This window comes from Pseudophryne corroboree, chromosome 9 (genome assembly GCF_028390025.1).
Source record: "Pseudophryne corroboree isolate aPseCor3 chromosome 9, aPseCor3.hap2, whole genome shotgun sequence".
Lineage (NCBI taxonomy): Eukaryota > Metazoa > Chordata > Amphibia > Anura > Myobatrachidae > Pseudophryne > Pseudophryne corroboree.
Genome location: NC_086452.1, coordinates 442,633,436 through 442,646,883, shown reverse-complemented (window position 1 = coordinate 442,646,883; position 13,448 = coordinate 442,633,436). Strand labels below are relative to the sequence as shown.

General features: G+C 47.5%; 1 protein-coding gene across 2 annotated transcripts in view; it reads right to left on the bottom strand.

Moving 5' to 3' along the window:
• Nucleotides 1–13,448, bottom strand: part of IMPDH2 (inosine monophosphate dehydrogenase 2) — a 100,376-nt gene that overhangs the window by 68,304 nt on the left and 18,624 nt on the right. For both annotated transcript variants that reach the window (XM_063941126.1, XM_063941127.1), the window contains exons 2-4: nt 5,255–5,303; nt 4,966–5,067; nt 4,581–4,655 (exon numbers count right to left, since the gene is read on the bottom strand). In XM_063941126.1, the coding sequence (XP_063797196.1) occupies nt 4,581–4,655; nt 4,966–5,067; nt 5,255–5,303 (226 nt within the window). The remainder of the gene's footprint in view (nt 1–4,580; nt 4,656–4,965; nt 5,068–5,254; nt 5,304–13,448) is intronic.

Here is a 13,448-nt window from a genome sequence, read left to right as displayed (position 1 = left end):
TAGAATCCAACCATGATGTTGCAGAACAGTCAGGGAGAGTTCCACATTTCTTAGCAACTGCTCTTTTGATCTCGCCTTTATCAGGAGATCGTCCAAGTACGGGATAATTGTGACCCCCTGCTTGCGTAGGAGTACCATCATTTCCGCCATCACCTTGGTGAAGACCCTCGGGCCGTGGAAAGCCCAAACGGCAACGTCTGAAATTGGTAATGACAATCCTGCACCACAAATCTTAGGAAGGCCTGATGAGGAGGATATATCGGGACATGTAAGTAGGCATCCTTTATGTCGACTGACACCATAAAATCCCCCCCTTCTAGGCTGGAGATCACAGCTCGAAGAGATTCCATCTTGAACTTAAGTTTTCAAGTACGGATTGAGGGATTTTAGGTTCAGAATCGGTCTGACCGAGCCGTCCGGCTTCGGCACGACAAAGAAGCTCGAACAGAACCCTTCCCCCCGTTGGGACGGGGGAACCGGGACAATGACCCTCTGTCGACACAGCTTTTGTATCGCAGCATTTACCACTGCTTTCTGGAAGAGAAACTGGCAAGGCCGACTTGAAAAAGCGGCGGGGGGGGGGGGTTTGGCGGGCGGCATCTCCTGAAACTCCAGTTTGTACCCTTGGGACACTATGTCTAAGACCCAAGGATCCAGGGCCGACTGAAACCAGACCTGACTGAAGATTCGGAGACAGCCCCCCACCGGCACGGACGCCCCAGCGTCATGCAGTGGACTTGGTAGAGGCGGGGGGGGGGGGGGGGGGGGGGGGGCTTTTGGTCCTGGGCGCCAGACACAGCAGGCGACCTTTTTCCCCTTCCTCTACCCTTTGAAGCGAGGAAGGACGAGCCCTTTCCTTTTTTGTATTCATTAGGCCGAAAGGACTGCATCTGATAATGGGGCGCCTTTTTTGGTTGTGTGGGAACATAAGGAAGAAAAGATGACTTACCCGCAGTAGCGGTAGACACCAGGTCAGCAAGGCCGTCACCAAACAAGACACTACCTTTAAAAGGGAGAGCTTCCATAGCTTTCTTGGAGTCGGCATCAGCATTTCATTGATGAATCCACAGCGCCCTCCTGGCAGAGACCGCCATGGCATTGGCCCTTGATCCCAAGAGGCCAATATCCCTCGCCGCATCCTTTAGGTAATCTGCAGTGTCCTTGATATAACTAAGAGTCAAAAGAATGTCATCCTTACCAAGGGTATCCATATCAGAAGCTAAATTATCAGCCCACTTAGCAATAGCACTACTCACCCACACCACAGAAGGCCTGAGTAGTGCACCAGTAGTAACGAAAATGGCCTTCAATGTCGTCTCCTGCTTGAGATCCGCCGGATCCTTGAGAGCAGCAGTGTCAGGAGACGGAAGCACCACCTTTTTGGACAGTCGAGACAGAGCCTTGTCCACGTTGGGTGACGACTCCCATTTCTCCCTGTCGTCAGAGGGGAAAGGATATGCCATAAAAATTCTCTTGGGAATCTGCCACTTTTGTCAGGCGACTCCCAAGCCTTTTTACAAAGAGCGTTCAGTTCATGAGAGGGGGGAAAAGTCACCTCAGGCTTTTTTCCCTTATACAAACAAACCCTCTTATCTGGAACAGCAGGCACTTCAGAAATATGTAAAACATCTTTAATAGCCACAATCACGTACTGAATACTCAACCACTTTCGATGTAAACTGGCCTCATTGAAGTCGACACTGGAATCAGAGTCTGTGTCGGTATCTGTATCTGCCATCTGGGTAAATGAACGTTTTTGTGACCCTGAGGGGGTCTGTACCCGAGACAAAGTGTCCACCATGGATTTACTCCATGTTTGTGTCTGAGAATCAGATTTATCTAGCCTCTTAGACAATAATGCCACGTTTGCATTCAATGTACTCAACATATTTACCCAATCAGCAGTCGGCTGTACCGACAGTCATTCCCAAATCTTTCTCCGCGCCCCCAGTAACCTCCTCTGGGGAGGAACACTCAACCTCAGACATGTCGACACACCTACACTCACACCGGCCAAAAGGGGACAGACCTACAGGGAAGCCTGTAGAGAGAACACAGAGGGAGTATGCCAGCTCACACCCCAGCGCCCATATACTACTAAATAAATATTATATGATGGCTGCGCTGTAAATATATACACATATATAGCACCAAATTGCCTGTGCCCCCCCCCCGTTTTGCTCCCTTGTACTTGTAAGGAGAGTGGAGGTCCGGGCCAGCGTCTCTGCAGCGGCTGTGAAGAGATAAAATGGCGCTGGTAAACTGTGCGGCTAAGCCCCGCCCCTTCCCGGCGCGCTGTAGTCCAGCTTAAATTTGAAATTTTTTATACTGGCGGAGGTATCGTACACGGTGCCCGGGCACCGAATATGCATCTTTTGCCAGTTAAAAGACCCTCAGTAACTTGCTGCCCAGGGCGCTCCCCCCCCAGCGCCCTGCACCCTGTGAGTGCCGTTGGTGTGTGTGTGTGTGTGGGAGCATGGAGCGGAGCGCAGCGCGACCGCTGCGTGTTACCTCCGTTACTGAAGTCTTCTGCCGTCACTGAAGTCTTCTGTTCTTCGAATGCTCACCCGGCTTCTGTGAGGGGGGTGGCGGCGCAGCTCCGGGAACAAGCAGCTAGGTGCACCAAGTGATCGAACCCTCTGGAGCCAATGGTGTCCAGTAGCCTAAGAAGCAGAGCCCTTAACTCAGAAGAAGTAGGTCTGACTTCTCTCCCCTCAGTCCCACGATGCAGGGAGCCTGTAGCCAGCAGGTCTCCCTGAAAATAAAAAAGCCTAACAAAGTCTTTCCAGAGAAACTCAGTAGAGCTCCCCTAGTGTGTGTCCAGTCACTCCTGGGCACAGAATCTAACTGAGGACTGGAGGAGGGGCATAGAGGGAGGAGCCAGTTCACACCCAGTCAAAGTCTTTTAGTGTGCCCATGTCTCCTGCGGATCCCGTATATGCCCCATGGTCCTTTTGGAGTCCCCAGCATCCTCTAGGACGTAAGAGAAAAGTGAATGTAGTGTAGTGATGTAGTGTACCATATCGTGTATGTAGTGCAGTGCATAGGGGCATGTAGTGTAGTGATGCAGTATAGTGATGTAGTGCAGTGATGAAGTGTTATGATATAGTGCAATGTATGGGGACACAGAGGAGCATGTAGTTGAACACCCACCTATTTATCAAAGCATACCCCTCCAATGCATAACCTAGTCCTTAGGCTGCTCCTCCATCCCCATGCCTTGAACATCTCTGCTTTGCTCGCATACCACCATCAGGCTTCCTCCCGCTTGCTTGCACCTCATGTCATCTGTCTGTCGCCCCTCCCCACTACATTGTTAGCTCTTCAGAGCAGGGCCCTCTTTCCTCTTGTCTAAGCCCTCTTCTCGACACATTTCACTCAGCGACCATCTTTACCTGCTCTTTCTCCTACTGGTAAATGGCCCCTCTCTATCTATGGCCGCCAGCCCCTTGTAGTACAATGATCACTCCCTCACTACTTACATCTATGTTGTATTATGTATGAGAATTGTGGTGCTCTTTGTTACCTGCACTCTATTTTTGTTATTTATTTACTGTAATGCTAAGTTTTGTCTCCCTGTACTGTCCTTTGTACGGCGCTGCGAAACACTTGTGGCGCCCTATAAATAAAATGTAATAATAATAATAATAATAATAATACGCTGGCGGGGCATGTGACTCATAGGGCATTTGAGGCACATAGGGGAATATTGTCCAGTAACATTCCCTTTTTTAAAAATTTGTGATAATCTGATTATTTTAGTCTGATAGGGCTTGTTTGTTTTGTGTTTGTTTTTTGGGGGGCAAATTATTGCCTTGCCCCGGGTGACGAAAACCCTAGTTTCGGCCCTGTTCTACCTAGTCTCAAATCCCTTCTCTCACCCCTCTAGGCAGCACTGTGTAACTCCCAGAAGAGGGACAGACCTTGCAAGTGACACTTAAAAGTATCCCTGACTGCCATTAGTGCCAAGGGTGGTACTAGAGGTTGAAGGGTGGAATTTGCCCGAAGTGGACAATCAGATTAATACCAAACACTAAAAAAAAAGAAAAAGAAAAAAAAAAGGGAAAAAGGGAAGCATTGAAGGGGCCTTGACTGTATTTCCTTCTATGTTCTTCTTACATATAGAGTATAGGAAATTTTATATATTTTAGCTATAAAGTAGTTCTTTTAGTATTCAGTACAGTTCCATGGTTTTCACTCCATCAGGAACCACTGAAGTCCTTCCAATCTCAGAAGTGTAATCAGCCTTCTACGTTACAGTAGCTTGGAGATGTGAGCAAACGATGCACGACAAATATGGTAGGAGGTCATTGGAAGTGTGATCAGATCCATAAATGTAGCGAACAGGAACAGGTAAAATAGGTAGTAAGTAGCCCTGGGATGGCTTGTAGAACTCAGAGGGAGAATATAAAACCATGACTATGTGCCAGGCCTTCATAGAAGAGTGGGTTAAGGTTATAGCGACTTTAAAGAAGTCCTCAAGAGTGAAACCTACCGCTTAGTAAATATGACTAAAGGCAAAAGGTTTATGCTTTATCCCCAGAACCTCCAGTGACTAGCACTGGGTGACGGACACTTACCTTAACCTTGCGCACTTCGTTAGCTTGGAACTCTGGCGTACAGTTGTGATGCATGATACCGATGCCGCCCGTCAGCTGGGACACAGTGGGGAGAGATAAGTGACTTACCATAATGAATGCCCTAGCACAGTGGTTCTCAAACTCGGTCCTCAGGACCCCACACAGTGCATGTTTTGCAGGTAACCCAGCAGGTGCACAGGTGTATTCATTACTCACAGACACATTTTAAAAGGTCCACAGGTGGAGCTAATTATTTCACTTGTGATTCTGTGAGGAGACCTGCAAAACATGCACTGTGTGGGGTCCTGAGGACCGAGTTTGAGAACCTGTGCCCTAGCAGAACAAAACCAATCAATAACTAAGATCAAAGCCATAAGCTACTTACCGCCATAGTGATAGCCATGTTGGCTTCAGTCACCGTGTCCATTGGGGACGAGACCAATGGTGTTTTTAGAGTTATTTTCTTAGTAAGGGCCGAGGTGAGGTCCTAAAACACAGGCCAGTGGTACGTAATCAGAAATGACCCCAAAAAATGCCTGCCACCCCCACAGCCCAGGCTATTTACAATGCACAAAGCTGCGCACATGTCCCAGACAGCACCCAATTAGCAATGTCTGGAAGGCATCAGGCCCTGAGGTTACATATTAAGCGGAGACTACGGGAGGGTCACTCACCACTTGATCCGCCGTGAAGTCAATGTACCCGGGAAGTATAAGGAAGTCGCTGGAAATTAGAATAAAATAGCAGTTAGTTTGATCTTTCTTGAACACAGTGTATGGTTGCGATATTAAAAAGATGTGGGCAAGCCCCTGCCCCATTTACCAATACCAGGGTAACAGTGGGAGCCCTAAAAAAGCTGAAACTAGGAACTGCAAAATGCAGAAGGATTACAGCAATACTGTATATCCATTATTAAGGAAGGGGGGGGGGGGGTTTGGAACGATGACAGGTCTGATGTCAAAAGATTTGTACATTCTTTCACAGATGACATTGCATTAAGGGGAGATGTACTAAGCAGTGATAAAAGTGGAGAAGTGAGCCAGTGGAGAAGTTGCCCGTGGCAACCAATCAGCATTGACATAACATTTATAATTTGCATACTATAAAAAGGTATACAAAGCAGCCAATTGGAGCAGTTGCTCATGGCAACCACTTATCACTGCTTAGTACGGGTGTGGTATAGAAGGTAGATAGTTACTAGGTTGACAGGGTCTCTAGGTCGACATGAGTTTATGGTTTTTTGGTGTCGTTTTCTCCGTACAGTGACCGGGAACCCCAATTAGTGCACAGTGTCCCCTCACATGGCCCGCTTCGCTCGCCATGCTTCGGGCAAGGTGCATCGCTCCGCTGCCGTAGCGTTCGGCACACGTTACAATTCCCAATCATAGTCCACGTGGATCGTCAAGTATGAAAAAGTAAAAAATAAAAAAAAATGGAAAAAAAAATAAAATTGAGAAAGACTCATGTCGACCTTTTGACTTGTCAACCTACAGACCCTGTCGACCAATAGTGGTCGACCTAGTCACTGTCAACCTAGAGACCGGATCCCGCTTAGTACATGTCCCCCTAGGTTTTGTTAGTAACACTTCGGGAACTTGCAGAACATCTGTGACTACTAAACTGATGTCACATCTGTGATAACATAATTTGCAGGAGGCTTTCACATTTTAGCAAGAGAACCGCGTTTATGTAAATGAGAAAACGGACACTTCACGTAAACAAGCTGGTAAGGCAGTCAGAGGGACAGCCAGGAGATAAGGCGGTATCTCTCCAGAGCAGCTTTGCACCATTCATGGAAAGTATTTCCCAGCCGTGCGTTACATCTGCGTAGAACCATATAAACAAGGTTTAAAGGCAAATAAACATGGGCTCTGCCTGACAAACTGTAAAATACAATAAGCTCCTGGACCTATTCACTTTCAACAACACAATTATATAGTCTCCGGCCCTTTCAAAATATATGCTCTAGAACTAACCCGACTTGTCCTAGCCACAGCATAACCCAGGGACCATGCTAGGTAAAATATAAAATTCATCACTTCCTTATGACACAAGTGGCATATTAGGAAAACTTATTTTAGGACTCAGTGTTGTCACTCACATGACCTCAGTGCAGTTAGGCAGTAATGCTTACCACTACGCTATCCATGCTATGCCTGGCACCGATTCTAGAAAGGCCCAAAAACTGCATTTACAGATCTTTTAAATTGGGGCGACATCAAATCAGGGGTGGGGGGGTTTGGGGGAGAGAGAGGGAGAACCATCTGCCCGTCCGAGTACAGGAGGGTGAGATGTTCCTTGTGGCAGGAGCCATCTCAAAAGCATCTGGAGGACACTGAAAAGTACAGTAACCACCAATATGTGGCGTGTATATATATATATATATATATATATATATATATATATTATATATTAGGAGAAAGTCTACCCTACCCCCCCCCCCCCCTCTCTCAACTGTATTTAGGTCTTGTTATATCCAGTCCCAGGTCTGTCACCTTCCCACGTGATTCAGAGTACAGCTTGCAAACACAGAGACCGTGAGAAAAGGTCACAAGGAATTCCCCCCCCTCCCCTCCGAGTTCTGAAAGATTATTATGTATAAGGTCAAACATTTCCAATTAATGACGCTGATTACTTAAACTAAAGTTGGGCTTTTATCTTAAATAATGGCAGCACACATATACAGTGGCTACGAGGAAATGTGAAACACGTGTGACCTCAGATTACGCAGGGTAGCACAGGGCAGGATATGGTGTCGTCAAGGAAGGAGCATACCGGGCGACAGCAACAATAAGTGTTTATATATGGATTCCATAATCACACTGAACTTGTTCATCGAATTCAACCTATTTGTTGTCTCCTATGCTGTATTATTTTTAGGACTAATTTTGTCTGTTGCTAATGTCGGCCGTTGTGTTTGCTCCTTTTTTTTTATTTTTATATATAACTATAGTGCGTGACTACACACCGTATCTCTGTCTATCCTTATCCATTAGGAATATATCTAGGCCATTCTTAAAGGGGTTGTCTTAGTCCGCAGTTACTACTCTCTCAGGCAGGGAATTCCAAACACGTATTGTCCTTACTGTGAAAAAACCTTTTCACCCCTGTGTGCAAAATCTCCTCTCCTCTAACCCAAGCAGGTGTTCACGTGTCCTCTGTATTGATTTTACCAAAAACAGATCCCCCGCAAACTGTGTATTGTCCCCTTATATTTTCGTAAATGTTGATCATGTCCCCTCTAAGTCTCCTCTTTTCCAGTGTAACCATGCCTAGCCTTACAAGCCATTCCTCGTATTCCAGCGTCTCCAACCCCTTAGTTTGGTCGCCCGCCTCTGAACCTTTTCTAGCTCCAAAATATCCTTTGTAGTATGGTGCCAAAAATTGTACACATTATTCAAGATGTGGCCTAACTAGGGATTTATATAATGGGAGTATAACACTCATCCCTTGCATCAATTCCCCGCTTTATACATGCTAATACCTGGTTAGTATTCTTTGCTGCAATCCTACTTTAGGTACTGCTGCTTAGTTTGCTATCTATGTGAACACCTAAGTCTTTTTCCAGTACAGAATTTCCTAATTTTACCCCATTTATACCCCTTTCACATCGCACAAATAACCCGGTATCGACACAGCATATTGCCGTGTCGAAACGGGTCAGTGTGCGATGTGAAAGCACTTGCGCTGAATTAGCGGTCGCCTGACCCAGTAATTCAACCCGGTATAAAAATAAGAATTTACTTACCGATAATTCTATTTCTCGGAGTCCGTAGTGGATGCTGGGGTTCCTGAAAGGACCATGGGGAATAGCGGCTCCGCAGGAGACAGGGCACAAAAAGTAAAGCTTTAGGATCAGGTGGTGTGCACTGGCTCCTCCCCCTATGACCCTCCTCCAAGCCTCAGTTAGGATACTGTGCCCGGACGAGCGTACACAATAAGGAAGGATTTTGAATCCCGGGTAAGACTCATACCAGCCACACCAATCACACTGTACAACCTGTGATCTGAACCCAGTTAACAGTATGATAACAGCGGAGCCTCTGAAAAGATGGCTCACAACAATAATAACCCGATTTTTGTAACTATGTACAAGTATTGCAGATAATCCGCACTTGGGATGGGCGCCCAGCATCCACTACGGACTCCGAGAAATAGAATTATCGGTAAGTAAATTCTTATTTTCTCCATCGTCCTAGTGGATGCTGGGGTTCCTGAAAGGACCATGGGGATAATACCAAAGCTCCCAAACGGGCGGGAGAGTGCGGATGACTCTGCAGCCCCGAATGAGAGAACTCCAGGTCCTCCTTAGCCAGGGTATCAAATTTGTAGGATTTTACCAACGTGTTTGCCCCTGACTAAATAGCCGCTCGGCAAAGTTGTAAAGCCGAGACCCCTCGGGCAGCCGCCCAAGATAAGCCCACCTTCCTTGTGGAATGGGCATTTACATATTTTGGCTGTGGCAGGCCTGCCACAGAATGTGCAAGCTGAATTGTATTACACATCCAACTAGCAATAGTCTGCTTAGAAGCAAGAGCACCCAGTTTGTTGGGTGCATACAGGATAACAGCAAGTCAGTTTTCCTGACTCCAGCCGTCCTGGAACCTATATTTACAGGGCCCTGACAACATCTAGCAACCTGGAGTCCTCCAAGTCCCTAGTAAGCGCAAGGCACCAAAATAAGCTGGTTCAGGTGAAACACTGACACCACCTTAGGGAGAGAACTGGGGACGAGTCCGCAGCTCTGCCCTGTCCAAATGGACAACCAGATATGGTCTTTTTTGAGAAAAAAACCACCAATTTGACACTCGCCTGGTCCAGGCCAGGGCCAAGAGCATGGTCACTTTTCATGTGAGATGCTTCAAATCCACAGATTTGACTGGTTTTAAACCAATGTGATTTGAGGAATCCCAGAACTACGTTGAGATCCCACAGTGCCACTGGAGGCACAAAAGGGGGTTGTATATGCAATACTCCCTTGACAAACTTCTGGACTTCAGGAACTGAAGCCACTTCTTTCTGGAAGAAAATCGACAGGGCCGAGATTTGAACCTTAATGGACCCCAATTTGAGGCCCATAGACACTCCTGTTTGCAGGAAACGCAGGAATCGACCGAGTTGAAATTTCTTCGTGGGGCCTTTCTGGCCTCACACCACGCAACATATTTTTGCCACATGTGGTGATAATGTTGTGCGGTCACCTCCTTTCTGGCTTTGACCAGGGTAGGAATGACCTCTTCCGGAATGCCTTTTTCCCTTAGGATCCGGCGTACCACCGCCATGCCGTCAAACGCAGCTGCGGTAAGTCTTGGAACAGACATGGTACTTGCTGAAACAAGTCCCTTCTTAGCGGCAGAGGCCATAAGTCCTCTGTGAGCATCTCTTGAAGTTCCGGGTACCAAGTCCTTCTTGGCCAATCCGGAGCCATGAGTATAGTTCTTACTCCTCTACGTCTTATAAGTCTCAGTACCTTAGGTATGAGAAGCAGAGGATGGAACACATACACCGACTGGTACATCCATGGTGTTACCAGAACGTCCACAGCTATTGCCTGAGGGTCTCTTAACCTGGCGCAATACCTGTCCCGTTTTTTGTTCAGACGGGACGCCATCATGTCCACCTTTGGTATTTCCCAACGGTTTACAATCATGTGGAAAACTTCCCGATGAAGTTTCCATTCTGCCGGGTGGAGGTCGTGCCTGCTGAGGAAGTCTGCTTCCCAGTTTCCATTCCCGGAATGAAACACTGCTGACAGTGCTATCACATGATTTTCCGCCCAGCGAAAAGTCCTTGCAGTTTTAGCCATTGCCCTCCTGCTTCTTGTGCCGCCCTGTCTATTTGCGTGGGCGACTGCCGTGATGTTTTTCCCACTGGATCAATACCGGCTGACCTTGAAGCAGAGGTCTTGCTAAGCTTAGAGTATTATAAATTTACCCTTAGCTCCAGTATATTTATGTGGAGAAAAGTCTCCAGACTTGATCACACTCCCTGGAAATTTTTTCCTTGTGTGACTGCTCCCCAGCCTCTCGGGCTGGCTTCCGTGGTCACCAGCATCCAATCCTGAATGCCGAATCTGCGGCCCTCTAGAAGATGAGCACTCTCTAACCACCACAGGAGAGACACCCTTGTCCTTGGATATAGGGTTATCCGCTGATGCATCTGAAGATGCGATCCGGACCATTTGTCCAGCAGATCCCACTGAAAAATTATTTCGTGAAATCTGCCGAATGGAATTGCTTCGTAGGAAGTCACCATCTTTACCAGGACCCTTGTGCAATGATGCACTGATTTTAGGAGGTTCCTGACTAGCTCGGATAACTCCCTGGCTTTCTCTTCCGGGAGAAACACCTTTTTCTGGACTGTGTCCAGAATCATCCCTAGGCACAGCAGACTTGTCGTCGGGATCAGCTGCGATTTTGGAATATTTAGAATCCACCCGTGCTGTTGTAGCAGTATCCGAGATAGTGCTACTCCGACCTCCAACTGTTCCCTGGACTTTGCCCTTATCAGGAGATCGTCCAAGTAAGGGATAATTAAGACGCCTTTTCTTCGAAGAAGAATCATCATTTCGGCCATTACCTTGGTAAAGACCCGGGGTGCCGTGGACAATCCAAACGGCAGCGTCTGAAACTGATAGTGACAGTTCTGTACCACGAACCTGAGGTACCCTTAGTGAGAAGGGCAAATTTTGGACATGGAGGTAAGCATCCCTGATGTCTCGGGACACTATATAGTCCCCTTCTTCCTGGTTCGTTATCACTGCTCTGAGTGACTCCATCTTGATTTGAACCTTTGTAAGTGTTCAAATTTTTTTAGATTTAGAATAGGTCTCACCTAGCCTTCTGGCTTCAGTACCACAATATAATGTGGAATAATACCCCTTTTCTTGTTGTAGGAGGGGTAATTTGATTATCACCTGCTGGGAATACAGCTTGTGAATTGTTTCCCATACTGCCTCCTTGTCGGAGGGAGACCTTGGTAAACCAGACTTCAGGAGCCTGCGAAGGGGAAACGTCTCGACATTCCAATCTGTACCCCTGGGATACTACATGTAGGATCCAGGGGTCCTGTACGGTCCCAGCGTCATGCTGAGAGCTTGGCAGAAGCGGTGGAACGCTTCTGTTCCTGGGAATGGGCTGCCTGCTGCAGTCTTCTTCCCTTTCCTCTATCCCTGGGCAGATATGACTCTTATAGGGACGAAAGGACTGAGGCTGAAAAGACGGTGTCTTTTTCTGCAGAGATGTGACTTAGGGTAAAAACGGTGGATTTTCCCGCAGTTGCCGTGGCCACCAGGTCCGATGGACCGACCCCAAATAACTCCTCTTCCTTTATACGGCAATACACCTTTGTGCCGTTTGGAATCTGCATCACCTGACCACTGTCGTGTCCATAACATCTTCTGGCAGATATGGACATCGCACTTACTCTTGATGCCAGAGTGCAAATATCCCTCTGTGCATCTCGCATATATAGAAAATGCATCCTTTAAATGCTCTATAGTCAATAAAATACTGTCCCTGTCAAGGGTATCAATATTTTTAGTCAGGGAATCCGACCAAGCCACCCCAGCTCTGCACATCCAGGCTGAGGCGATCGCTGGTCGCAGTATAACACCAGTATGTGTGTATATACTTTTTATGATATTTTCCAGCCTCCTGTCAGCTGGCTCCTTGAGGACGGCCCTATCTATAGACGGTACCGCCACTTGTTTTGATAAGCGTGTGAGCGCCTTATCCACCCTAAGGGGTGTTTCCCAACGCGCCCTAACTTCTGGCGGGAAAGGGTATACCGCCCATCAATTTTCTATCGGGGGGAACCCACGCATCATCACACACTTCATTTAATTTATCTGATTCAGGAAAAACTACGGTAGTTTTTTCACATCCCACATAATACCCTCTTTTGTGGTACTTGTAGTATCAGAAATATGTAACACCTCCTTCATTGCCCTTAACGTGTGGTCCGAATAAGGAATACGTTTGTTTATTTACCGTCGACACTGGATTCAGTGTCTGTGTCTGTGTCGACCGACTAAAGTAAACGGGCGTTTTAAAACCCCTGACGGTGTTTGAGACGTCTGGACCGGTACTAATTGTTTGTCGGCCGTCTCATGTCGTCAACCGACCTTGCAGCGTGTTGACATTATCACGTAATTCCCTAAATAAGCCATCCATTCCGGTGTCGACTCCCTAGAGAGTGACATCACCATTACAGGCAATTGCTCCGCCTCCTCACCAACATCGTCCTCATACATGTCGACACACACGTACCGACACACAGCACACACACAGGGAATGCTCTGATAGAGGACAGGACCCACTAGCCCTTTGGAGAGACAGAGGGAGAGTTTGCCAGCACACACCAAAAGCGCTATATATGACAGGGATAGCCTTATAATAAGTGCTCCCTGTATAGCTGCTTTAATAATATATTTTTGCCACAATTTTGCCCCCCCCTCTCTTTTTTACCCTGTTTCTGTAGTGCAGTGCAGGGGAGAGCCTGGGAGCCGTCCTGACCAGCGGAGCTGTGTAAGGAAAATGGCGCTGTGTGCTGAGGAGATAGGCCCCGCCCCTTTTCCGGCGGGCTCGTCTCCCGCTCTTTAGTGGATTCTGGCAGGGGTTAAATATCTCCATATAGCCCCCGGAGGCTATATGTGAGGTATTTTTAGCCAAATTAGGTTTTCATTTGCCTCCCAGGGCGCCCCCCTCCCAGCGCCCTGCACCCTCAGTGACTGCCGTGTGAAGTGTGCGGAGAGGAAAATGGCGCACAGCTGCAGTGCTGTGCGCTACCTTTAGAAGACTGAGGAGTCTTCTGCCGCCGATTCTGGACCTCTTCTCGTTTCAGCATCTGCAAGGGGGCCGGCGGCGA